The 23,238-nt window shown below is 48.3% G+C and overlaps 8 protein-coding genes across 9 annotated transcripts; 5 read left to right on the top strand and 3 right to left on the bottom strand.

Annotated features, from left to right (window-relative positions):
• The first annotated feature begins 608 nt into the window (after positions 1 to 608).
• LOC9633036 lies at positions 609 to 1,373 on the top strand. The gene is made up of 2 exons (XM_002961272.2): positions 609 to 651; positions 704 to 1,373. The coding sequence occupies exon 2, from the start codon at positions 710 to 712 to the stop codon at positions 1,262 to 1,264; it is 555 nt and encodes a 184-aa protein (XP_002961318.1). The 5' UTR covers positions 609 to 651; positions 704 to 709; the 3' UTR covers positions 1,265 to 1,373.
• LOC112344567 (protein PLASTID TRANSCRIPTIONALLY ACTIVE 12, chloroplastic-like) lies at positions 1,262 to 3,620 on the bottom strand. Its single transcript, XM_024669509.1, has 10 exons — positions 3,513 to 3,620; positions 3,390 to 3,463; positions 3,282 to 3,331; positions 2,519 to 3,223; positions 2,343 to 2,455; positions 2,021 to 2,280; positions 1,839 to 1,960; positions 1,684 to 1,770; positions 1,566 to 1,628; positions 1,262 to 1,502 (listed from the first exon to the last, which is right to left on the bottom strand). Exons 2-10 carry the CDS (start codon positions 3,433 to 3,435, stop codon positions 1,371 to 1,373), a joined length of 1,578 nt encoding a protein of 525 aa, XP_024525277.1. The 5' UTR covers positions 3,436 to 3,463; positions 3,513 to 3,620; the 3' UTR covers positions 1,262 to 1,370.
• LOC9633035 (pentatricopeptide repeat-containing protein At4g20770) lies at positions 3,526 to 5,544 on the top strand. The gene has a single exon (XM_024683684.1). The coding sequence runs from the start codon at positions 3,526 to 3,528 to the stop codon at positions 5,542 to 5,544; it is 2,019 nt and encodes a 672-aa protein (XP_024539452.1).
• Positions 5,545 to 6,518: 974 nt separating this feature from the next.
• On the top strand, positions 6,519 to 10,806 carry LOC9633034 (transcriptional corepressor SEUSS). The gene is made up of 9 exons (XM_024669500.1): positions 6,519 to 8,411; positions 8,464 to 8,592; positions 8,651 to 8,699; positions 8,759 to 8,973; positions 9,043 to 9,111; positions 9,163 to 9,263; positions 9,328 to 9,421; positions 9,481 to 9,550; positions 9,610 to 10,806. The coding sequence occupies exons 1-9, from the start codon at positions 7,695 to 7,697 to the stop codon at positions 10,560 to 10,562; spliced, it is 2,397 nt and encodes a 798-aa protein (XP_024525268.1). The 5' UTR covers positions 6,519 to 7,694; the 3' UTR covers positions 10,563 to 10,806.
• Positions 10,807 to 12,582: 1,776 nt separating this feature from the next.
• LOC9643122 (ubiquitin carboxyl-terminal hydrolase MINDY-1) lies at positions 12,583 to 15,358 on the top strand. The gene is made up of 12 exons (XM_002961269.2): positions 12,583 to 12,827; positions 12,895 to 13,013; positions 13,085 to 13,191; positions 13,253 to 13,340; positions 13,389 to 14,253; positions 14,337 to 14,391; positions 14,456 to 14,537; positions 14,594 to 14,674; positions 14,726 to 14,830; positions 14,892 to 14,956; positions 15,010 to 15,196; positions 15,244 to 15,358. Exons 1-12 carry the CDS (start codon positions 12,704 to 12,706, stop codon positions 15,313 to 15,315), a joined length of 1,950 nt encoding a protein of 649 aa, XP_002961315.1. The 5' UTR covers positions 12,583 to 12,703; the 3' UTR covers positions 15,316 to 15,358.
• Positions 15,359 to 15,424: 66 nt separating this feature from the next.
• LOC9643121 (pentatricopeptide repeat-containing protein At2g35030, mitochondrial) lies at positions 15,425 to 17,017 on the top strand. Its single transcript, XM_002961268.2, has one exon. The coding sequence runs from the start codon at positions 15,425 to 15,427 to the stop codon at positions 17,015 to 17,017; it is 1,593 nt and encodes a 530-aa protein (XP_002961314.2).
• A 48-nt stretch (positions 17,018 to 17,065) lies between these two features.
• LOC9633033 (probable phospholipid hydroperoxide glutathione peroxidase) lies at positions 17,066 to 18,222 on the bottom strand. Of its 2 annotated transcripts, none has more exons than XM_024668704.1 (7): positions 18,132 to 18,222; positions 17,859 to 18,054; positions 17,724 to 17,800; positions 17,609 to 17,670; positions 17,437 to 17,555; positions 17,206 to 17,376; positions 17,066 to 17,151 (listed from the first exon to the last, which is right to left on the bottom strand). In XM_024668704.1, exons 2-7 carry the CDS (start codon positions 18,027 to 18,029, stop codon positions 17,128 to 17,130), a joined length of 624 nt encoding a protein of 207 aa, XP_024524472.1. In that variant the 5' UTR covers positions 18,030 to 18,054; positions 18,132 to 18,222; the 3' UTR covers positions 17,066 to 17,127. The 2 variants fall into 2 exon arrangements, with proteins under 2 accessions (XP_024524472.1, XP_002960665.2); XM_002960619.2 differs by having other exon boundaries at positions 17,859 to 18,042; positions 18,132 to 18,219.
• Positions 18,223 to 19,185: 963 nt separating this feature from the next.
• Positions 19,186 to 20,666, bottom strand: LOC9643120 (GDSL esterase/lipase LIP-4). Its single transcript, XM_002960618.2, has 5 exons — positions 20,296 to 20,666; positions 20,025 to 20,234; positions 19,790 to 19,971; positions 19,469 to 19,742; positions 19,186 to 19,416 (listed from the first exon to the last, which is right to left on the bottom strand). The coding sequence occupies exons 1-5, from the start codon at positions 20,591 to 20,593 to the stop codon at positions 19,193 to 19,195; spliced, it is 1,188 nt and encodes a 395-aa protein (XP_002960664.2). The 5' UTR covers positions 20,594 to 20,666; the 3' UTR covers positions 19,186 to 19,192.
• Positions 20,667 to 23,238: the final 2,572 nt, after the last annotated feature.

Below are 23,238 nucleotides of genomic sequence, written 5' to 3'. Positions count from 1 at the left end.
TTATTGATAATTATTTAGATTTTATGAATGAGAAACTTTCAGACTTTTTTCAAAAGGAAACTAATAAATTTGTATTAACATATAAACTAAAAGATAACTCAGAAACTCTATCTATGCATCTAAATAAAAAAATTAGTATAAATGATTTATCTTTTTGTATATTAAGAGCTACCAGATTATATTATGATTCAGTTATGTATACTGGTGATTTTATTTACTCCAAAGGTTTTAAATTTGTTTTAATTTTAGAAGTAAATTGCAAACTCTCTCTATATAAGGGAAAAATAAAAATCTGGGAAATAACATCTAGGAAGAGAAATATTTTTAATTGCTATTTAAAACTGAAAAATAATGGTAAGTTAGTTTTGTATCATTATAATGAAGATGTATGGGATAGTCATAAATATTGTGAAAATTGTTTGTTATCAACATATTTAAATGTTTCAAATGATTGTGCTTTAAATATTCATCTATTAAAATATCCTAATAGAATTTATTGGACAAATAATATGAAGTGTGAATAATTTGATTTCTAATTTGCAAAATATGTTTTTACTTTAAATAACATCGCTAATCAATACTTTTCGAAATAACTTTTTCGTATGATTTAGCCCTAACCCTTTTAGCTCTTCCTGAAAGGATCGAATCAAGGTACGATGAAATTCTTCTCGGATTCATGATTCATGATGGATGTTTGCACCAGGCGACGATGCCCAAGAGCTTCGCCTTCGCTCTCTACTTCGACGCCGCGCTAGAGAACCAAATCCTCGAGCTCTGGAACGTCTTAGCCCGGAGGAAGATAACCTCCCTGCTCATTGACAGCGGCAGCCGACCTCACATGCGTCTCAGCCTCACGACCGCCGACGACTTGGAGCTCCCAAAACTCCGGACCACTGTCGAGAGCTTCGCCGCGCAGGAGGGCCCTGTGGCCATCAGTTTCTCCGCCGCTGGGGGCTTCTTCACGGACAAGACCTCCCTCTTCCTCACCCCGGCCCCCACAATCCAGCTCCTGGCTTTCCACGACCGCTTCCACGAGCTTCTCCAGGTGATGGGAGTCGAGAGCTTGGATGTCTATCAGCCCGGGAACTGGTTCCCTCACTGCAGTGTCGCCCAAGAGCTTCCCAGGAACCGGCTGGCGGATGCCTTCGCTGTGTTTCAAGAGTTGAAGCTACCTCTAACGGGCCACATTTGCGACGTTGGCATGGTGGAGCTCACTCCCTTCCAGGAGTACTGTGCTTTCTCTTTGGACGGCGATATGTGCTAGAGGTTTCTTTCTCTCCGGGAAACTCTTTTTGTCTGTCCGTCCGAGAGCCACAGAGCGGCTGCAATGTGTCAGTAGTACACAACGAATCAATCAAACCGCGACTTCTCTATATGTTTCCTTCCTCGTCCTCGTCCTCTTCCTGTGCGAGCTCTATCAGCTTCTCTGTTGGCACGGAAATGATCTCTTCTTTCAACTGGGCGTCGACATCAACATCGTCTTCTTCTTCATCATCCTCCTCCTGAACGAACGAACGAACTGTTCATCAAAACAGACCCATCCAACATGCGTGTAAAGTTCTTACCTCTATATCTTTGTCGCCAATGTCAATAGCTGCGGCCATTTCTTCCACAACTGCTTCATCCTCCTGGAATTCAAGAGCCATCAATCAAGAGCTGCTCGAAAACGGAAAAGAAGCTCACCTCGGCCCTTGCGGCTGCAGCTTCAAGTCGTTGCTGCTGCAAAGCCATTATGCGGTTGTGTTCAGCTCGTGTTTTCATCCGACCACCCTGCATGAATGTTCAAAAGGAGGATAAGCCAAAATGCAAGTCAAAAGTATATCTTACTGTACCCGTACCCGTATCAAGTGTTCTATGAGATTTGGCCTTGGCTGATGGAAATTTGGCCCTCGGTAATCTGGAATTTCATCTGGTTTTTTTCTGTAATTTATAGTTGGATAGACAGGATCGCCACCAAAAACTGAAACAAACCAGCCAACGACCGAATCAGGTGAATCCAAGAAACGATTTTGTAACTCACCGGATCTTTTCATCTCTCGCGTCGCACGCATCACAAGTGGATCTCTTCGGATTCGAACATCAGTACCCATCATTTGTCGATATTCTCTCTGAGTCTGGCAAGCCAACATATTCATCAACTGCAAAGCCACGTCTTCTCCCGTTTCCTCGTAGTGCTTCTGAACAGCTTCTTTCGACGTATCCTTGTCCCACGCTTTCACCCATTCATGATAATATGCCATTGCCCCTATTTCGTCCCTCCGTTTCGCTTCCGCCGCCAACCTGAAAGTTTTGTGTTAATTTTACAGCCAGCACAAAGAGAAATTTTTGGCAAGGTAGCTCACCTTTCCTCTTTGAACACGAATTTTCGAGCACGATAAATGTGCGTCTCTGTCACAGTTGGCGTGTCTCCGAACAACTTAATCTGTCCTGTCAGTGCCGCCATAGCTGCCATTGTCTACATACAAACGTACAAACGCAAGCTCGAGTGTTAGAGAAAGTTTGCAAGTGGAGAACTTACGATATCAGGAAGCCCAGGACGTTTCTGGAACTCACTCCAGACGTGCTCATCAGGCCGTCGGTTCTTCCAGTTCCACCATAGCTCGTCGTTTGTCAGCGGAGGACGCTCGTCCTTGGCGACCTTCCTGGGCTTGTATGACGAAATAAGCGCGTAGCATTCTTTGTCCGGGAAGTTCATGTCGACGACATCAAGGTCTCCTTCCTGTTTTTCTTCGTCTTCCAACTCGTCTTCAGCTTGATCATCGTCTTCCTCCTCTTCACTCTCGTACACAACTTCCACGTCGGCCATGTTCTTACCTTCAATCACCTTAAGCTTCTCCCCCTCCATGATTTTCCATCTATCATTTTCTTTCTTGCTCTTTCTTTTGGTCCGCGCAACAACCGCCTCGGCTTTTGTCCCATCTCTGTCATCAACAACTTCAACTTCCACCGCTGTAGCTTCTACAACTTTCCGCTTAGGTGCTGCCCTTTTCTTCTTCGGTTTTTCAAGGGGCTGTTCATCCGAGTCCCTGGGAGAAGCTGCTGCCGATGCTCGAGATTGTCGCTTCGTAACTTTCGGAGTCACAGCTTCTTCTTCTTGCTTGGGTTGAGCCGAAGGATCATCAGCCTTCTTCCGACGTCTCGGCTTGGGCTTGGGTGTCTCAGAAGCGTCAGCACCACTACATCGTATAACCAGCGGTCTTCGAAATCCACCTCGGAGAAGGCTCTACAAATGAAAAACGCCACAAAACCAAAACTGAAATAGAAAGGAAAATGTAGTGTACCGTGGAGAAGCTCAGTCTCAAACGTGGAAGAGAGTAGTGGCCAATGAGCTCTGCAACCTCCAGAATTAGACGAAATCGCGTTCTTCAATGCTGCCTACCACCACTCACCTGAGCGCCAAGTGCCTGTGCTCACAATGCCAGCTACTGCCGCCATGCCCGCTCGCTAAAACCATCCATAAACCCTAGCGCACGACTCGTCCTTAGATTATAGAGCAACTTAATTCTTCTTACCTCATGTTCGTGCATGCATAATCTCCGCATTGTCCAGGAACTTGGATCTCAGCTCCAGCAATGCGCCAAAACGCGATCGCTGCTCCAGGGCAAGGAGCTCCACCGCGAAGTTCACAAGAATGGCTATGGCGCTCACACATTCGTCGCGAATTCTCTGATCCAGATGTATGGCAGCTGCCAGTGCCTGCAAGAAGCCCGATCAATCTTCCACAGCATCCGCAATCGAAATATTTACTCGTGGACAATCTTTCTTGTCGCCAGTGCCGAGAATGGGGATCTCGATCACGCCAAGATTGTCTTCAACAGGATGCCGGCTCGAAATCTTGCATCCTGGAACGCTCTCATCGCTGCCTGCGCGCGAAACGATCAGTGCCAAGACGCATTGGAGATTTTCTACCGGATGAGCCTGCAGGGAGAGCGTCCAGATGATCTTACCTTCGTCAGCGCTATCGATTCTTGCGGGATCTTGCGATCATTGCGAGATGGGAAGCTGCTCCACGAGCAAACCCTCGAGGCCGGCCTTGTCCACAACACCGCTGTAGCGAACACGCTGATCACAATGTACGGAAAATGCCAGCGTCTGGACAGCGCTTGGAGCGTCTTCGCGGACATCCCCAATCCAGACGTTGTCTCTTGGACAAGCATCGGCACAGCATTTGCCAGGAACGGATATTTCGATCGATCGCTGGAGCTCTTCCAAGAAATGCCCGTGGCGAAGAATGTCGTCTGCTGGAGCGCGATCATCACCGCCGCGGCGCGATGCGATCGCCACAGCGCAGCATTCCAGCTCTTCCAGGTGATGGATCAAGAAGGCGCAAGACCTAACACTCTGATCTATTTGACGCTCCTCCAGGGAAGCCATTCCACCTCTACGATTAGGGCGATACACTGTACGGCCGAAGAGGACGAAGAACTGGCCAGGGATTCGAACCCCGCCGTGATGAACGCCGTACTCTCTGCGTACGGCAGGTACGGAGACCTGGCCAGATCTTGGGCCGTGTTCTCGCGGATGGAAAGAAGAGATCCAATCACCTGGAATTCAATCGCGACTGCTTGTGCGCAATCTGGAGATTTCGATGGAGCGATGCGTGCGCTCGAGAGAATGCCGCAGTGGGAGATCTCGTCGTGGAACATAGGCATCGCGGCAATTGCCAAGGGTGGCGCGACGGCGTCGGCGATCTCTTTCTCTTTCCGGATAAATCTCGAGGGAATCAAGCCCGACGGCGCCACATTCATCGCGCTGATCGATTCATGCGCATCGCCCAATTCGCTGCCGGATGCCAAGAGGATCGCGTCGTGGATCGGCGACAGCGAATTCTGGTCGGATCCGCGGCTCCGGGACGCCACGATCGACATGTTTGGCCGATGCGACGACCTCGACACCGCCAGGGCGATTTTCCTTGAGAATCCAACCAGCGCCGCGGGGTGGGCGAAGATGGTCGCGAATTACGCCCGAAATGGGGACTCCCGGACAGCGATCAATCTCTTCAAGCAAATGGATCTCGAGGGAGTCAAGCCGGTCGCTCTGGCATTCGTGGGCGCGATCGCGGCGTGCTCCAATTCCGCGGCGCTGGGCGAGGGCGAGGCAATCCACGCGTGCTTCGAGGAGGAGGAACACGCAGACCGCGAAACAGAGCATGGCCCAAGTACGGACATGGTCCACAACGCGGCCATCCACATGTACGGCCGCTGTGGATCCTTGGGCCGGGCAGATTCCCTCTTTCGATCGCTGCGCCGCCAGAGCGTCGTGTCGTGGACTTCCATCATCAGGGCTTTCGCGAGCAACGGGCGCGTGGATCTAGGGTTTCGCCTCTTCCGCGAGATGCAGCTCCAGGGGACGCCGCCCAGCGCGGTCACCATGGCGGAGCTCCAATCCGCGTGTGCCCATCTCGGCCTCCTGCGCGATGGATTGGACTCGCTCGCGTCCATGCTGCTCGATCACGGCATCGCGCCCACCGCCGAGAACTACGCCTGCATTGCCGATCTGCTCCGCCGATCGAAGGCCCAGGAAGACGAGGACGGGGAACTCTAGCGCCAGGGCCAGGATCGAACCCTGGCAGTGGAGTTTTTCATGATTAAATACACATCACATCAGCTTGAAATGGACTCGAGAATGAGAACCACAGATCGGTATGACGCTATGACACGATTGACGTGAGCAATTGGCTTTATATCTTATTCCCGGGGCACATGAACAGAACACATTGGAAACCATTTTTTCTTTCAAAAAAAAAAACAAAAAAAAGAGAGGAGAATATCCGGCCTTTGGGCGGGAGAATATCCAACGAGAAGAAGTGTACGGGACACCTACCGTACATGCCAATAAATGCCTCGTCAACTGACGGGGCGTCGAATGACGGGCGCCTCTCCCTAGGGCATATTTCACTGACACGACAACGGCCCTTGGATTTACCGGTCCAGAGATACACCGGCGAGGTTTCCCTTTGGTAAAAAGTAAATTACCTCCATTGCCATGGATCAATCAATGATAATCGAAGAGCGTTCATGGAGGTAAAAAGGCCGTTGGAAAGGTTTCCAACAAAATATAAGTTGGCAAAAGGCTGGCAGTTGCAACGCTTCCGTACGGTTCTTCAAACCCGCCATGCAAAAGAAAAGAGAGAAAAGGTGACGCAGAACATTCATATATCATAAAGGGAAGCGAAGAATTAGGGTTCCCTGCGCAATCCAGTGTCGCTTTTGTACTTTTTAGAAGGGCCAATGCGTTGGAATGGGTTGGATTCTTCGAAGTAAAAGGAGCGATTAAAATTGGAAATTTCACCGCCAAGGGAGCGTGAGAGTGAGGCCCTTCTTCTACATCGCCCGCAAAGATACCCTCCAAGCTCGTGTTTTTGTCTTTGATACAACTAGATTCCACGGGCATATGCCGCACCGGGAAACATTCCCCCCACTACCGTACGGATGTACCCGGCGACGGGCGGTGACGGGTGGTAACGGGCGCCGGCGGCCCGCCAGCCGGCGGGAAAACCCTAACCGGCCACCGGGAAATGCCACCGGTAACATTAACTTGCTCTGTTCTTTTGCTTTGGCCCTTGGAATTTTTTTTTTCTTCTCTCGTGGCATTTTGGAGGACACGAAAACACAGTGGCGAGCTCCAAATCTCTGCTTCTCCGGAGGATCGCGTCTATTTTCTCGCAAACAAGAGAGAGAGAGAGAAGGAAGAGCTCTCGCGAAAGGAGAGAGAGTTTTTCTTCCTTCCTTTGTCTCGCCCTTTTTCCCCCTTGTGATCCCCCCATTCCATTCCATTCTCTCTCTCTCTCGGAGCCTCGGATCCACGGTTGAATCTCCGGCGGGGACTGGGATTCGCGCGAGAGAGCAGTGAGATTCGCGGGCTGGCTAGGCATTGGGCATCTGGGTCGCGCGAGGAATTGGAGGAGCGAGCTAGAGGAGCAAGCTAGAGGGCTTCCCTCTCATGGGTTGCTTGTGCCAGGCGCTCACTCCCAGGTAAGCCATAACAGCAAGGCAAGGAGGAGCCGCGCGAGCGATGCGAGAGAGGGAGCCAGGTATGGCGGCATTGGAGCCGCCGCGGCATCGTCTCTCCTCCTCCGCCACCGTGATCACACCATGACGACGCCGCCGCTGGAATGCCAATGCTGATGAATCCCAGCTCGCCGCCAATGTGAGTGGAATCGCCCCGCAGCTCCTCCGCCAGCCCCCAATCTCGTCGATGCCTCCGCCGCCGGGATTCCCCGTGGGATAGGGATTTGTCCTAGGCTCCTCCTCGCCGCCGCCGCGCGCCTCCTCTCCTGGCTCTACTGGGTTCCTTCTCCTCTCTATCCAGGCGGCCTGGCTCTAGACCAGTACCTAGAGAACCGCCGGCTGGCGGTACCGCCGCCCGCCGCCAGCGGCATAAGGCCCTCGCCTGGCGGTATACCGCGCGGTACGCCGTCCTCACAGTTTGGGATCCTAGCCAACTTATCAAACTTGTCCTCTTCGGGTGGAGCTTTCCATAGCGGCAGCAATCCTTCTCCCAGCTCGCTAAATTATGCGCTGCTTGGATCCAGCGTAGATGTTCTCAGCCCAACTTCTTCCTCCGGGAACCTTGGAAATAATCCATCCGCCGCCGCCGCCACCGCCACCACCACCACCTCGAGCGCGAGTTTGCTGAGGAGTTCCTCGTCGAGGCTCGAGCATGATCCGGGGCTGGCCAACTTCCAGCCTCCAATGCAGCTGGTTTCCAGCGCTGCGCAGGAGCAAGCCAGCGGCGGGGCGGTGGTGGGAGGTGGCGGCGGGGGTGGCGGAAGCGGTGGTGGAAGCGGTGGTGGTGGTGGTGGCGGTAATAATGGTACGTCGACGATCACCACCATGCAAGACCATCACCAGGCGGCGATGGCGGCTGGGGGTGTGAAGTTGGAACCGGTGGAGCCGCAGACTCATCATCTCCACCAGCAAATGTTACAGTCGCAGCAGCACCACCAACAGCAAAACAGCGTTTTGATCCCGAAAGTGGAGGTGAAGCTCGAGGAGGAGCTCCACCAGCAGATGCTCCAGCAGCAGCAAGCCCGGCAGCAGCAGCAGCAGCTCCAGGCTCATCTCAGCCTCCTCAACCAGCAGAGATTGCTCAAGCACCACCAGCAGCAGCTGCTGCAATCGCTGCCTCAGAGCCAGTCTCATCTCCACCAACGCCAGCAGCACCTCCAGCACTTGCAACAGCAGCAGCAACAGCAGCAGCTCCAGCATTTGCAGCAGCAGCAACAGCAGCAGCAGCAGCAGCAGCAGCTCCACCAGCAGAACCAAAGCTTCGTCGCGAGTTCTTCCTCATCGAGCAACGCCCCTCCGCCGCAGCACTTCCTGGCTCTTCAGCTTAAGCAAGTCTACGAGCCTGGCTCTTGCTCGCGCCGTGTCATGCAGTATATCTATCACCAAAGGCATCGGCCTCAGGTACTCCACTCTCTTTCTCGCGGAGTTCCACAAACATGGCAAGCTTTTGCAGGACAATAGCATAACGTTTTGGAGGAGATTCATCGCGGAGTACTTTGCCCCCCGTGCGAAGAAGCGCTGGTGTGTTTCTCTGTACGGGAATGGGAACAATGGCCGCCAGCCAACTGGTGTCTTCCCTCAGGTGAAAACTCTCAGGAGAATACTTCTTGACGTGACAAAACTCTGTTGGTTTCTCTCAGGACGTTTGGCAATGTGAAATCTGTGGAACAAAACCGGGTCGAGGCTTTGGTGAGTTCTTTCCTTGCTTATGTGTTTTGGAGTGTTTGTGATTTTCTTTCTTGTTCTAGAGACGACTGTGGAGGTTTTGCCACGGCTTTGCAAAATCAAGTATGACAGTGGCATCCTCGAGGAGCTCCTGTTCGTGGACATGCCTCACGAGTACCGCTTGGCGTCGGGGGTCATCGTTTTAGAGTATGGGAAAGCCATTCAAGAGAGCATCTTTGATCAATTGCGTGTTGTGCGGGATGGTCAGCTCCGGATAATCTTCTCTCCTGATCTCAAGGTAAGAAGAACAAATGAAAACAAACATTGAGAGGTGTAGTTATACTTGAATTGTTTTTCTTCTTGACAGATACACTCTTGGGAATTTTGTGCAAGGAGTCATGAAGAACTGCTTCCTCGAAGAATGATAGTTCCACAGGTTGACTTCTTCTTTCTTTGTAATCCGGAGTTCAAAGTTTTCGACTTGCAGGTGACCCAGCTGGCCACCGTCGCACAAAAGTACCAACAGAGTGTCGCGCAAACGGGAACTGCTGGACTATCGTCACAGGACCTACAAACAAATTGTAGCATGTGAGAAATTTTTTTCTCTTCCTTATTTTTGTGGTTTTTCATCCTTTGTACTTCATTCTTTCAGGTTTGTAACAAGCTCGCGAAATCTTGCAAGAAACTTGGAAGTTCCGACGGTAAATGACCTTGGCTATACGAAGAGATACGTTAGGTGTCTTCAGGTAAACTTTTGTATTTTCAATGTACGAAACTATATGAGAACTCGGGTTTTTTTGTTCAGATATCAGAGGTAGTAAACAGTATGAAAGATTTGATTGACTTCAGTCGAGAAAACTCTATGGGACCCAAGGGTACTTCCTACTTTCATAGATTGATTTTTACCTGTGACGATTGATTTCGGTTATCGCAGCGAGCTTGGAGATTTTTCCTCGTCGGACAAGCCTTGGGGGTGCCTCGACTACTATGGCTAATGGAAATCACCAGCAGCAGCAGCAGCAAACTTTGCTCCTCCAGCAACATCAACAGCAGCAGCATCAGCAGCAGCATCAGCAGCAGCATCAGCAACAGCAACAGCAACAATTGCAGCCGCAGGAGTTGCAAATCTCGTCAACTTCTCAAGAACACGATCACCAACATCAACTCATGAGCTCCTCCACCATTGCCCCGCCGAGACAACAACATAATCATCAACAACAACAACATCACGCACACCAACACCAACACCAATATCAACTCCAACACCAACAGCAGCAACTAGGAACTTCTTTACAGGGCCTTCTCGGCTCATTCCCTTCTCTACTCCACCAGCATCAGCAGCAGCAGCAGCAAAGTAATAGCGCTACGATATCTCCAGCTTCATCGCTCATCATCCCCAAGAACACCACCACCACCGCCAACAACAACAGCTTCCAGGCCGCGCAGATCCTCACGAGCAGCAGCAACCTCCAGAGCCCAACGAGCTCCGGAAACTTGATGAGCTCTCCTCCGGCAATAATGGGCAGTAACAGCGCCTCGATGCTCCAGCAGCAACCCAGCAGCCAGCAGCACCAGCAGCAGGATAGCGTCGTCCATCAGCTCTTGCAAGAGATGATGATGAACGCTGGGAGCAGCGGGATGATCTCGCCAGGGAATAGTTTGAGCCACGGCGTTGGGAACGTAAACGGTTTTGGAGCCTCGGTGCTGGAGAGCACGTCCAACTTGGGGATGGGCATGAGAAGTACACAGCAGCAAAAGAGTTTGTATATGAGTTCTTCGCAAGATCACAGTGGAGGAGTCCATGACTTAGCCGAGAACGGGATCTTGAGCAGTTTGGGAGCGGCAAATGGTTTTGCAAGCTTGCCGTTTGACTGGAAATCGCCGTGAGATAGTTGTAATACAAAGAGGTAAAAGGTAATAGCAGCGAAAAGCTGAGGGAGCCAGAGAGAGAAAGGAACTTCCCCTGTGAAAGAGAGACAGATTGATCGTAATTGTCAAAGTGTTCCAACATAGATAGTATTCCAACTCTATTACTAACATAATCATTGTTTCAAATGAAACAGAAAAATATAGTCCAAAAAAATTGTTATCTTTATTATCAAGAAATCAAAAAGTAAAATGATAGGAAGAGAGATCAATTTTTAATGTTAAACTTTATTTAATAAATAAACTTTAAAATTTAAAATAATAGATATTTAAACATTTAATACATTATGTGTGTAGCAAGATAAGTCTTTTTCAAATGTATGTGATAATGTTTAATTGGGAGAAGTTCATTTTGGAAAATTTAAATATTTATCATATTAACATATCCATAAAAAATTTACATTATAAATATTTACATTATTAATTATTATATCAAAACTAATGCTATACATTTTTATTGATAAGATATTATACATTAATTAAAATTATTATAAAATATTTTTTCTCTTTGGTTCATTCTAAATCATTTTTCTTTTATTCACCATAGTATTCAATTGTACCTTCAGTCTTAAATGTTTTTTAAAAAAGTATTTATTTATTCAATAATTATTATTCTTAAAATAAAAAACAAAAATATTAAAGTTAAATATATTTTTATATACAAGTATTTTCATTATTGACTCAATCTGAAGTGTGATAACTTTGAATAATGATTAAGAATTGTGTTAATTTGTACTTATGGAGTTGAAAAATAAATAATGTGTTACAGCATAATAATACATTAACAGTATTAATGATTTTTTTTTTTGTTTTGGACTCTCCAACTTAAACAAACTACTATATATTTATTGTGTCTTTCTTATTGACATATATTGTAAATGTATTTTTGATATTTTTAATAAAATTTGATATGGACTTTTAAAAGTATAAAAGTATCCATAAAACAATTTATAGAAACTAAAGTTTTAATGTATATGTGCTTAATATTTAAATTTTGGTAAGGCATCCATGTTCATAGAAGTTGACTGTAGGGAAAACACAAATGCAAGTTGGTCATGAGTCTAAATTAACAGTAATATTAGAGATTGGCTAGATTTAGAAATGAAATATATTATTTACTATAATGGTACTTTATAAATTGTTGTGGCTTTTAAAGTTATTTGTTTAGGTTTAAAATTATGACTTTAATGTTGAGTTACACACATAATTACAATTAATTCATCAAGATTTCATAATTGAGTGATGTTAGTGCCATAGCTTTGGGTTTTGTTTCTAACATGGTTATCACCAATTATGTTAGTGGTGTTATAGGAGTTTAAAATTCTTATGACAATCTATAATTGCCCAATAAAATATTTAAATGTTCTATTTTAAACCCATATCCGAGCACTCACATTCTGATATACAAATAAAAATTCTTGTATTAAATTTAAACCACATATGATAAGAATCTTTATAAATGAAGTGGTCTAAAAGTAAATGATCCTAATTTAATATTCATGTTTCACATGCTCCATTTTTTTTTTATTCTAAGAATTAGAAGAAAATTTAAAATAATATATCTTGAGATTTAATGTTTGGTAAGAATTACATTAAGTGCTAATCTTCACTTCGAACTTCAGGATGCACTAATAATAATGCCGAAATTATGAGCAAAGTTTATCTTTGCATATGAAAGAAAAAAAAGCAAAAGGTTAAAGAAATGCCCTCATATTAACTAATGCTGTGTTACAAGGCTTGATAGTTGCATTCATTCGTGGAGATGGTGGAGTGAGATCTTTGTTTGGAACTAGACTAATAGTCAGAACTTGAAGAGCAACAAACAACTGCAAGAACCACTTTACCTATAATTAGTTGCCTTGGATCTTCACATAAAGCACGCTTGCCACTTTGTGTATACAAAATTCTATATTGTTCAGGGAGGAAGGGTCTGCCCAAGTTAAACTATTCTTTTAGGATATTCCAGCACCATAGGGTTAGGGCTTTTTATTTCCACGAAGGAACACTTGGATGATGGCGATGGCGGTGGCGGTGGGAGGAGCGGCGAGCTGAGAAGCTGATCCTCGGAATGTAGTGAGCTGCGGGGGGTCGATTCTAGCTCGATGGGCGGTAATGAGCAGGATAGGACTGATGCCGTGTACAAGACGAAGATTGTGAATTTCTTGGGCCGCCCCGTGCCTATCATCCTCCAAAACGATAACGGTCCTTGCCCTCTCATCGCTATCTGTGAGTAAACTTTAACTGGTTTGCATTAGGAGCTTTTCTCTTACTTTGTTTTCCCTTGTTTTCTCAGGTAACGTTCTTCTCTTGAGAAACAACGTGACACTTCACAAGGATTCTCCTGACATCTCACTACAAAGTCTACTGATTTTGGTAGCCGAGAGACTGCTCGATTCGAATAGCAACAACCAGGTAAAGTTACTCAAGCTTTAATGCCATTTTTCCATGGATTTGCTCCTCTGTTTTTTCTTCCTCTGGTTCAGGACAAGGACGAGAACTATGTCCAGAACCAGCAGCAGAACATTTCGGATGCCATCTCGTTGCTTCCTCGGCTTGCCACTGGAATTGATGTTAATGTTCGGTTTAGAAAGTAAGCCGGACTGTGCCGTTTCTTTGGCTCGGGCGCTTATACTTTCGCACTATTTTCGCAGTATTCATGATTTTGAGTTCACCCCAGAGTGCGCGATATTTGATCTTCTAGACATTGGCCTTGTCCATGGCTGGCTTTGTGATCCTCAGGTAACTATGCCATTAAGGGTCGATTCTCTTACTCTTTTGCTGGTGTAGGATGAGACCACAAGCAGAGCAGTGGGATCAAACTCTTACAACGTCCTCGTTGAAAAGCTTGTCGCATTGCACGCTGGAAAGCCTGCTGTGGAGGAGGAGCCGACTGTCGATTTTGCCGCTGCAACCACTGCTAGCTTAGGAGTGCCTTCCCCAGGTCTCTGCTCGAGAACGTCCTTTGAGGGCTTGCAGTTTCTGGATTTCACGGACCAAAAGCAGGAAGCCCCGGAGACGCTTGATACGTCATTGGAGACAGAAACAGAGGGTTCAAATGAAGCGGAGGAAACCCGAAAGAGGAAAGGTGATGAGGAGGAAGCCGCTCAGTTGCTCGACGCTCTCAACCTGTCCAGAGTGGACGTCCCAAGCACGCAGCTTGTAGATACGGAAAATGGAGCTTCGAGTCCAAAGAAGAACCCGGTGGAAACGGAAGCAGGCCTCAAGGAGTGGCCCAGTATGACAGTATGGGTGCCTGAAAAGGATGGTGGCAGTGGTACAGAGTCACTGGTAACGGTGGCGGAGGACAGTGAGTGGCAGACCAAAATCGATCGCGACACAACGGAGAGCTCGCAGCTCAGTAGCTCGTCAGATTTCGAGTGTGTAGAAGTAGACGATTGTAGGACTGCTGATTCTTCGAACCTCAGCGGAGAAGCAGAAAAGATGGAATCCGCGACAGCTGACAGCATCGCTGAGGATGCTGGTCGTGAGAATGAAGGACGGATTGAAATCGATGAGCCGCTTTACGAGGGTGAAACAACATATCAGTCATTTGAAGGTGACTTCGAGAACCGGGAGCTTTTATACGAAGGGGAAGCGGTTATAGCTGATTCGGAGCCGGGATCCAGTGGATCTGATTTGAGAACTTCAGAAGGTATGATTTCCATTTGTTTGTTTCTGAGTTCAAGCAAACTTTTGGGGCTAATATGTGTAACTGGATGCTTTGAAACTTTCCAGCGCTGGCTATTGAGAATTTTTTGAGCAGCCACGCAAGTCAACTCACATACTACGGGTGCGTTGCAAGCGTTTGTTTATTCTTTGCTGAATATTTGTCTTTTCCCGATTTGTTTTTCCAGTCTCTTTAGTTTGCAGGAAGGGCTGAAAGAAAGAGAGCTGTGTGTTTTTTTCCGCAATAATCACTTCAGTGCGATGTTTAAGGTCTGGTTGGTTGTGTTAATCGGTAATTGCTACAAGTGCTTATCGTCGTGTTGCAGTACGAGGGAGATCTCTTTCTGCTTGTGACAGATCAAGGCTACCTCAACGAACCCGATGTCGTGTGGGAAAAACTTACCGAGGTGATTTAATTTGAAGGGTGACGTTCGTTCCTTGACGGTTGCGTGCTGTAGGTGGACGGTGACTCTGTCTTTTTCACCGGCAACTTCACGTTGTTTAAGGCGGACGATCGGAACACGAGTTCCTGGAATGAGCGTGACGCAGTCGCTGCCACAGCTGTGAGTTGTTACCAAATATCTCAGTGGAGGATCTCTGTATTTATCTTTACTTTTGCTGTAGGATTACATCTCTCAAATGGGAAAGCCAGTCCCGGCACCGCAAACTTCCATTGATCCAAGCTACAAGTATGACTGGGTTTTATAGTGTGTCGGTTCTTACCATCACGTCTTTGGTGCAGCTCGGATTTGGAGCTAGCCATGGCACTGCAGCAACAAGAATTCGACCAGCAGCAAAACCAGCAAAACCAGCAACCGCAGCAACCGCAGCAACAGCAGCAGCAGCAGCAGTCCCCTCGAAAGCCATCCAATTCTCCGCGAAAGGGACACAGACAATCCAGCGGGATCACTCCTGGAAGGCTAGTCACGGTAAGAAGATGGCACTTCCTTCGCAGAACTAAAAGATTTTCTTGCAGGGACCGAGCAGTGCCAGTCCGCCACCCAAGTCATCGGACTCGAAACCCAAGGATAAATGCAAATTGATGTGAAATACAAAGGATGGTAATAATATACATAATTTTTTTCTTCCCATCTTACTTTCTAGTTTGATTTATTACTTCATAGCTTGGATTGATTTTTCTTATCGATCATGTTAAGATGGACACACTGCCAGTGGAAGTAAAATCCTGCGCAAAGCTTCTAAAATCTCTCGACAAGCTAGAGGATTGCCACAAGGTCCACGCGAAGATCCTCGAGCACAGCCTCTTTTCTCGCAACACCTTTCTCTCCAACACCACCCTCGAGGCCTACGCTCGATGCGGGGGCTTGGCCGAGGCGCTCCACCTCTTCCACTCGATCCATCGCCCCAATCTCTTCTCCTGGGGCCTCGTGATCCGGGCTTGCATCGGCCACGATCGCCTCCCTCTCGCTCGCAAGTTCTTCGATGGATCGCCCCAGCGCGGCCTGGTGCTGTGGACGACGATGGTGGCGGCGTATGCCCAGGCTGGGGATCCCGCGGCAGCGCAGGAGCTCTTCGAATCCATGCCCGAGTGGGACGTGATCTCCTCCACGGTGATGATCACGGCCTGCGAGCTGCCAAGAGCGCGAGAGATCTTCGCCGACATGCCCGAGAGGAACTTGGTCTCCTGGACAGCGATGGCGGTAGCGTATGCCCGGAGAGGGCATCTGGAAGAAGCCGTGGAGCTCTTGGATCGAATGCCGGAGCTGGATCTGGTGTTGTGCACGTCGATCGCGGCCGCGCACGCGAGGAGCGGCGATTTCGATAGAGCGAGAGAGTTCTTCAACCGGATCAAAGAGCCCGACGCGTTCTCCTACGCCACCATGATCGCTGCGCATGCCCAGGCCGGGAAGATGGAGGAAGCCCAAGAGCTCTTCGATCGAATGCCCGAGTTTGGAGTGGTGGCGGCCACTGCCCTCGTCCATGGCTACGCCGAGAGTGGCGATCTCGAGGCCGCGAAGCTCGCCTTCGATCGAATGCCGGAGAAGAACATTGTTTCCTGGACGACCATCGTCTCCGCCTATGCTCGAGCCGGTCTCATCGAAGCCGCCGAGGAGTTCTTCGCGAGCTCGATGAGCGAGCACGACACCACCTCGAGCAACGCGATGCTGGCCGCGCTGACGCTCAACTCCTGCGTCGATCGAGCCAAGGCGGTGTTTGATGCGATGCCGCTGCGCGACCTGGTGTCGTGGAACTCGATCTGCGAGGCCTTCGCCGGGAGCAACCGAGTGGACGTCGCGGCGGAGATCTTTCGCTCGATGCCCGAGACCGATGTGGTGTCCTGGACGACTCTCGTTGTGGCGTATGCTCAGGCTGGTCATAGCGCCGCTGCCTCGCTCGAGCTCTTCCACGCCATGAATCTCCACGGCCAGCTTCCAAACGCCGTCACCTTTGTGGGAATCCTCACTGCTTGCAGCCGCATTGGGAGCTTGCGTATCGGTCTAGCCTGCTTTGCTTCGATGGTCCACGACTTTGCGCTCGAGGTTTCTCCAGAGCACTGGTCTTGCCTTGTGGACATGCTGGGAAGGTCGGGTCAGACGAGTGATGCGCAAGAGGTGATCAAAGACTTGCCTGCTGCTCGCGAGGATCCCGTGGCGTGGACGGCGTTTCTGAGCTCTTGTAAAGACCAGGCGGATTTCCAGCGGGGAGCTTTCGTTGCCCGAGATGTGGTTGCTTCCGGTGTTGCGGACGGCGGGGCTTTCACGCTTGTTTCTAGCATCTGCTTCACTTAGCGAGAAAAACAAGAGAAGGCGAAGTGCAGAAACACCTTCTCACTCACAGACGATGATAGCCTTTCTTTATTGTAACTTTACTGGTGTACCTTTGCTTTCACACACGAAGCTCACAGAAGCTTCAGGATATCCTTCTGCAAGAAAAGAAGTTAGTGCACCGAAAGAGAGTAGCGCGGCAAGAAATTGACCTCGATTTTGGATGGGTTTGTAGTTGGAGCATAGCGCTCAACAACTTCACCAGTCTTGCTCACCAGAAACTTGCTGAAGTTCCACTTGATAAAGTCGCCGAAGATGCCCCCACCCTTGGCAGACTTGAGGTACTTAAAAACAGGAGCTGTGTCTGCTCCATTCACGTTCACCTGACACAACACCACGATGGAAAAATTTAGGAGAGAACTGAAAAGATAATCACCACTTACTTTCCCAAAAACCGGGAACTCGGCCTTGAATCGAGTACACACGGTTTGCTGGATTTCTTCGTTAGAGCCAGGCTCTTGCCCGGCAAACTGGTTACACGGAAAGGCCAGGATCTCAAAGCCTGGAGTCAGGGAGAGCTCATAAGTTTCACAGCCAGAAAAAAGAAATTCATACCCTTGTCCTTGTACTTCTCGTAGAGCTCGTTGAGTTCTTTGTAATTGGTTGTAGTGAAGCCACTGCCGAAGAAGAAAAACCGGTTAGAGCACACCTCGATTGACAACAAACATACCATTGCGATGCAACGTTCACAATCAGGAGAACTTTGTCCTTGTAGCTGCCGAGAGAAACATCGTTTCCTGTAGCATCCTGTAAAACAATGCGAAGAACATCTAGACAATTGGAGGAGGTGTATAAACGAGCGAACATTGACAGTAATGTCGTAGATGCTAGAGGGCTTATCCGAAGAGCTCATGTTCCGATAATTCGGCGAGAAGATTCTTGCAGAGTCGTAAAAAAGCGAAGCGTTCCTCCAATACAAAGATACCAAGAGCACAAGAACCAATGATATATACGAGGAATATGCTCTAAGTATCATTCGCTGTAGCTGTGGATTCTTGTGTCTGGAAGAACAAGCCAGAAACGAGGATGATGATCGATCTCGATCGGTCTCGACGCGCAAGAGCGACAATCGCCATACCTGGATCGCGCCAAGCGATTGACTGCTCACAGATCGAGCCAAGCGATTCTCACACCGCGTTCTTGGCGCAGCGCATTCCGGGAAGAAGAGAAAGGACAAAGAAACCCTAGCACTGGAGAGGCAATGAGCTTCTTGTCTATGAGAAATTTTGCGGGGAATGGATCGAAGCGACCATCGATCCAATCCAGGAAAGATTACAGTGAGCAATCGCACCGATCGGTGGATGGCAGCAAGAATGGAAATATTTCGAGAGAGCTCGTGCTCCTCCGCGGTCACGGGGTCACGCTGTCGCTGGATCTAGGCCGGAATCCCACAGTGGGATACATCTGGCGCTTGCGATGCATGCTCACTGGCGCCGCCGTGAAATGCATGAGCAGCTGGTTGCTCGCGAAGAGATCCGTGAGATAGCTGCCGCCATTGCCGAGAACCTTGCTGCACGCGCCTTTGATCTTCCTCGCGACCACGCCGGGCGCCCTGGCCATGGCCTGGTGGATCTTGGACACCGGGCACGGAGATTTCCTGCAAGCCGACTTGGATTTCGCCGATGGCCGATCGGCCGGGCGGAGGCGAATCACCGGCGGGAGCTCCACATTGCTGCTACACTCCGCGGCATCGATGGAGCTCACGAATCTCTGGTAGCTGCGGATGCCATGGCCGGATTTCTTCTTGTCCCTGGACAATCCCAATGCCGCCGGCAAAGACCGCCCCATAATCCCTATACGGATGGATCCACTGCTGCGTGGCCGCCGTCGCGTGGATCGACGGAATCGATCGATCGCCTGCCTGCCTGGGAAGGATGGAATCGCAGCAACTACCTTATTAACCACTGCCGATTCGGGATCAGAGGAGGAGAAGAGAGAGAGGGACGCGTTCTTCGCCAGGACTGCGACGCCATGCCATTGAAGGAAAAGATGGATGGACGGATCCAATCAAGGATGGAACAGAGTAATGCCAGATCTCTATTCCACGGTTTGGTAGAGCGCATTGAAGGAAGTGACTCTAGGGCTTGCGTGTCCGCCGCGGTGTCAACGTTTTAGGGCTTTCCTTTTAGGGCTAACAGGTTAACTTTTAGGGCGTAAATTAAAGGGGGGGTCAACAAATTTGCCAGACAAGATCAAGTTGACCACCAGTTTGTAGTACTTTTGCGTGAAATGGTTTCCATCCCAAGAGACGAATTTGGAGGGATCAACACAGACTGGAACTCCGGGCGATCCACATTTTCTCCGGGGTGAGAAGTTGTACGGACTCCCGGATCCACAGCAAGCGTTGTCTGTGTCTGTGAAACCTGTATGAAAATCTTGATCATCAGCTAGGAAACTTCAAGAGAATAGCCACACCGTAACGCTCTGCGTTCTTCTTGATGTGGAGGAACGAGTTGTAGAGATCCGCAAAGAAGAATCTCGAGTCGCGGTGTTGTTTCCTCAGCCGATCGGTGGCGGCCCTTAGCCCGAGCTGCAGCGTGAGCGTGAGGTTGTTGTACGGAATTAGACACCCGCCGGCGTCATAGCCCCCCGGGTTCTTGCCTCCGTACAGCGTCTTGAAGAGCGGCGTGCAACCCTGTGGAGGGCGGCCGAAAACCAAGAAATTCCTGGCTCCATGCCGGTGCAAGGTCTGCTGGGAAAGTTCTAAGATTTGCCATCGAGACTCGGGTTACTCACTTTTATTGCGGATTCAACAGCGGCCACCGCCCGAGGGATGATCGAATCGCGAATCTCCTCGAGCGATTTGTTCCCGAACTCCGGCTTTAAGTTGTGATTGATATCGTTCCCGCCGACGAGAATGAAGTACAGAGATTTCTTGAAGAAAGACGGGGCTGGCAACAAGTTGTTGCATCCTTTTACTGAGGATAAAAATGCCATCGTCAAAGTTCTCTCAAGCCACGACCAAAATTACCTGTCCCTTGATCGATTTCTCGAGCCCGGCTGATCACCCTTGTTCGAAACTGCAAGAACTGCTTCACTTGGAGCATGAGGTGGAAGGGATTTTGGAAGCTTGCAGCGGCGGCAGTAGCTCCAGCCTGCGCGAAATTCACACTTTTCCTATGATCCGGGCGCAAATCCTCCAAATAAGCCACCGCGCCCTCTCCAAGACCGAGAGCTTTCACTGGAAAACCACGGATTGCTCGATTATGATCGCCCATGAAAACAACTATTTGACCCCGTACCAAAGTAGTCCACCATGAGCTTTCCATCGCTGGATCTTCCCGTGCTACTGGATCCCGGCCAGGTGATCCCGTATGGCAGTCCGGAAGGGAATCCCCCGGGCACACCGTCGGGAAACAAGGCTTGCGCGTTACCTGTGTCGGACAGGGAATCGCCAAACGCGATGAGACCCCGGACTGGAAGCGCTAGCAAATGTGGGGCACGATGTGGGGCTTGTCCTCCAAATGCTGAAAGAATCTGGGCATTGGCATCGATGAGCAGCGAGAGCGAGTAGCACATCCATTGGAGGAGCAGTGTCATGGTGTGTGAGATTGAGATTGAAGCACGTATTGTGCAAGCATTCCTCTAGAAGTGAAGTATATTCGAATCTCAAAATCCATCCAAGCACGTTTTAAGATGCCGATAGTGTATTTTGGATTCAAAATGGTCCAAGGGGCATAACGTTAAAAGATATTTAATCTTAAGAGGAGGTCGTTAAGCCTTTTTATCTTTGTTGTTAAAAGATTGGTAAGGGTTGATTCCAATCGGCTCAGCCGTTGGATTGCGGAGGCTCCGAATTAGGGATTAGCCTATAACTAAAGGTGAAGCACTTGCATTGATGAAAGTCTTCGCCCATGATCTTGGTATTGCCTGGATATTGCTCAATTACTCAGTCGTGAGACTCATGAAAAGCAGATTTTTTCACACTACCACTAGGTGAGCCCAACATTTCGAGTCATCAAGATCCCTTTCAGGATCTTGCCATCCATGCAACTTCGTCGCTACAAGACCCTTACATTCACTTCACGCATTAGCTCTGACGAGGGTTGAAATTGATGATCCGGACGAACAAGGATTCCTTCATTCTGGAGTCTGAAATCTCAAAATGAATTACTGATGCACCTTGATACTTTGAACACAATGATTTATGCATCTCTAAGTGCCAGAACATGATCATGATTTTGACAGAGAATTCACAAAATCCAACATAGATGCGATAAACAAACAACATCCATAATAACTACATCAAAGGGCTGGATTGACTCCAATGGAGCATTGATGGATCACCTTTCATGGGCAAAGGTGATCCCTAAAGAGGTCCAAAGCTGCAAGGCTAGAAAATGCTAAAGAGATTTATTAATTGTTCCATTCAAATCCATAACCATATGAAGGATTTAGATTGGTTTTCTGTTTAGTGAGGATGCTTGACAATGAGCTTCAGGTCTGTTGGTTTGTTGTTTAATTCTTCACATTTGTTCTGTGAGCAGGCAAAGATGTCCTTGGAGGAGTTCTGCAACGCAGTGCAAGTCCTCACCGCCATCAGTGAGAGCTGTCCGATACAAATTCACAAACTACAATTCACGAAAAGCTATAACATGCTGGCTGAAAAGTACTTAGCAGATGAAGTACAAAATTTTGGAAAGCATGACCTGGCGAGACATGGTGTTCCTGGTCACAGAGATGTGAAAGAAACTTATTTTAAAGTTTCGTTTGAGCTTTTTGGTTTTTGGTTTACTTTTTGGTTGTAATTTTAAACATGTTTCAATGCATTAACAAATAATACTAAAGTTGCTGCATGCAACACACAGAAAATTGAAGAATTGACAAACATGCTAGCTCAAAACATCCATTTTTTGCTTCACTCTTCTTTGAAATAAGTCGAAATCCAGACGCGAGGTCGAAGGGAATGAGATTAATCGCCAGTGTTGGCTCTTCAGCAACCATGGCAACGAAAAAATCCGTGACTGGGGATTAAAGCAACTCTTACCAGCATCTGGAGGCCATTCTAGCTTTGACCACCTCCGGATTCCAGGGGCAGTCAATCGGCACCGAAAGAGTCTCGACCGCCCTGTCCATGAGGCAGCCGCTCCTGTACCCGGTGGCTTTCATGGTCGCAAAGTTGACTATCCAATAGTCAGCGGCGACCTTCGATGACGCGAGCGCCACCCTCGTGAAGACGATTTTAATTTTTGGAAAGCACGGGTGTTGTTGACCAGAAAGTCATGATTTTTTAAAGAACTTAAACAATATAGAAGGAAAGTCGTAATCAAAGCACATCCTTTTTTGCCTCTGGGAAGAATTTTTCTCCGAGAAAAATGAAAGCACCACAAGAACCCTTTGTTGAGGTCTGAAGCCTCTCGCCATGGTTTGACGTTAATGCCTATTTTTCACCGGGTTTGAGACGTGCAGAGCCTCTGACAAGAACTTTACACCGAAAGAAGCTATGCCTATCTTTTCTCACGGGGTGGAAGGATTTGCTCTCGACTGGAGTCCGGTGCACCACGCTGGTACCTTGAACCGATTGATCCATTTGCATTTAAGTGTTATTGTTTATAGGTGATAACAAATCCATGTCTGGCAACCACTTAAGAGCTTGTGTTCTTGTGAAACATTCGTCCAGCGTCGAAGATTTGCATTTGACTTTTAATGATAGTATCTTTGAGCTTACAGCCTGCTCTTCCGATGGAACGGTCAGTGATGAAAGTTTGATGTTAACGTGCTCTCTTGGAACAAGTTTGTGGTCCTCAAGAACAAACATTTTTACTGTCATTTTCACTGTCAGATTCACACCGCCGGGATTTCGACTCTCTACAGGTGCTTGAGCTTCAATTCAATGTTTTTTAGGATGGAACACAATACTGCTTACCAATCTAAGAGTGCGAGATCATGGTCCTGAGTTCGACCAGTGATTTACGACATGGATGACATTGAACAGGGCTGGAACTGCTATGTCTGGTATACATAAACGGCTTGGTAGAAGAAGCAGTCCAAGGACGTACCGGGGTGGATCCTACAATGGATCAGTTCTTGGCCATGGTTGGTGGTAGTCAATTTTCCTGGGCGACTGTTCCTCCAGAGGAAATTGCTGAAGAGGTGAAGATTCTATGCAGCTTGTTTTAAGAGACTCGATGAGCTTCAGGTATGTTATTCTTTGTATTCTTCTCTTTGTTTTGTGCTTCACATTT

This window comes from Selaginella moellendorffii, unplaced genomic scaffold (genome assembly GCF_000143415.4).
Source record: "Selaginella moellendorffii unplaced genomic scaffold, v1.0 SELMOscaffold_0, whole genome shotgun sequence".
NCBI classification, from domain to species: Eukaryota; Viridiplantae; Streptophyta; class Lycopodiopsida; order Selaginellales; family Selaginellaceae; genus Selaginella; species Selaginella moellendorffii.
The sequence above is the reverse complement of the archived record's forward strand: the minus strand, read 5'-3'. Positions and strand labels throughout refer to the sequence as shown.

Excerpts from the sequence above, each read along its gene's own strand:
- LOC9633033 (XM_024668704.1), bottom strand. The coding sequence starts at position 18,029 with ATGATACTTAGAGCATATTCCTCGTATATATCATTGGTTCTTGTGCTC. Across the intron at positions 17,377-17,436 it reads AGTTCCCGGTTTTTGGGAAA|GTGAACGTGAATGGAGCAGA; the intron begins GTAAGTGGTGAT and ends GTGTTGTGTCAG. Across the intron at positions 17,152-17,205 it reads CAAACCCATCCAAAATCGAG|AAGGATATCCTGAAGCTTCT; the intron begins GTCAATTTCTTG and ends CTTTTCTTGCAG.
- LOC9643121 (XM_002961268.2), top strand. The coding sequence starts at position 15,425 with ATGGACACACTGCCAGTGGAAGTAAAATCCTGCGCAAAGCTTCTAAAA.
- LOC112344567 (XM_024669509.1), bottom strand. The coding sequence starts at position 3,435 with ATGGCGGCAGTAGCTGGCATTGTGAGCACAGGCACTTGGCGCTCAG. Across the intron at positions 2,456-2,518 it reads GTCCTGGGCTTCCTGATATC|ACAATGGCAGCTATGGCGGC; the intron begins GTAAGTTCTCCA and ends GTTTGTATGTAG. Across the intron at positions 1,771-1,838 it reads TCATAGAACACTTGATACGG|GGTGGTCGGATGAAAACACG; the intron begins GTACGGGTACAG and ends ACATTCATGCAG.
- LOC9633035 (XM_024683684.1), top strand. The coding sequence starts at position 3,526 with ATGCATAATCTCCGCATTGTCCAGGAACTTGGATCTCAGCTCCAGCAA.
- LOC9643122 (XM_002961269.2), top strand. The coding sequence starts at position 12,704 with ATGGGCGGTAATGAGCAGGATAGGACTGATGCCGTGTACAAGACGAAG. Across the intron at positions 13,192-13,252 it reads GTTAATGTTCGGTTTAGAAA|TATTCATGATTTTGAGTTCA; the intron begins GTAAGCCGGACT and ends CTATTTTCGCAG. Across the intron at positions 14,675-14,725 it reads TGTGGGAAAAACTTACCGAG|GTGGACGGTGACTCTGTCTT; the intron begins GTGATTTAATTT and ends TGCGTGCTGTAG.
- LOC9633034 (XM_024669500.1), top strand. The coding sequence starts at position 7,695 with ATGCAGCTGGTTTCCAGCGCTGCGCAGGAGCAAGCCAGCGGCGGGGCG. Across the intron at positions 8,412-8,463 it reads ACCAAAGGCATCGGCCTCAG|GACAATAGCATAACGTTTTG; the intron begins GTACTCCACTCT and ends AAGCTTTTGCAG. Across the intron at positions 8,700-8,758 it reads AAAACCGGGTCGAGGCTTTG|AGACGACTGTGGAGGTTTTG; the intron begins GTGAGTTCTTTC and ends TTCTTGTTCTAG.
- LOC9643120 (XM_002960618.2), bottom strand. The coding sequence starts at position 20,593 with ATGACACTGCTCCTCCAATGGATGTGCTACTCGCTCTCGCTGCTCATC. Across the intron at positions 20,235-20,295 it reads GCTCATGGTGGACTACTTTG|TGAAAGCTCTCGGTCTTGGA; the intron begins GTACGGGGTCAA and ends GTGGTTTTCCAG. Across the intron at positions 19,743-19,789 it reads CTGTTGAATCCGCAATAAAA|ACCTTGCACCGGCATGGAGC; the intron begins GTGAGTAACCCG and ends CTTTCCCAGCAG.
- LOC9633036 (XM_002961272.2), top strand. The coding sequence starts at position 710 with ATGCCCAAGAGCTTCGCCTTCGCTCTCTACTTCGACGCCGCGCTAGAG.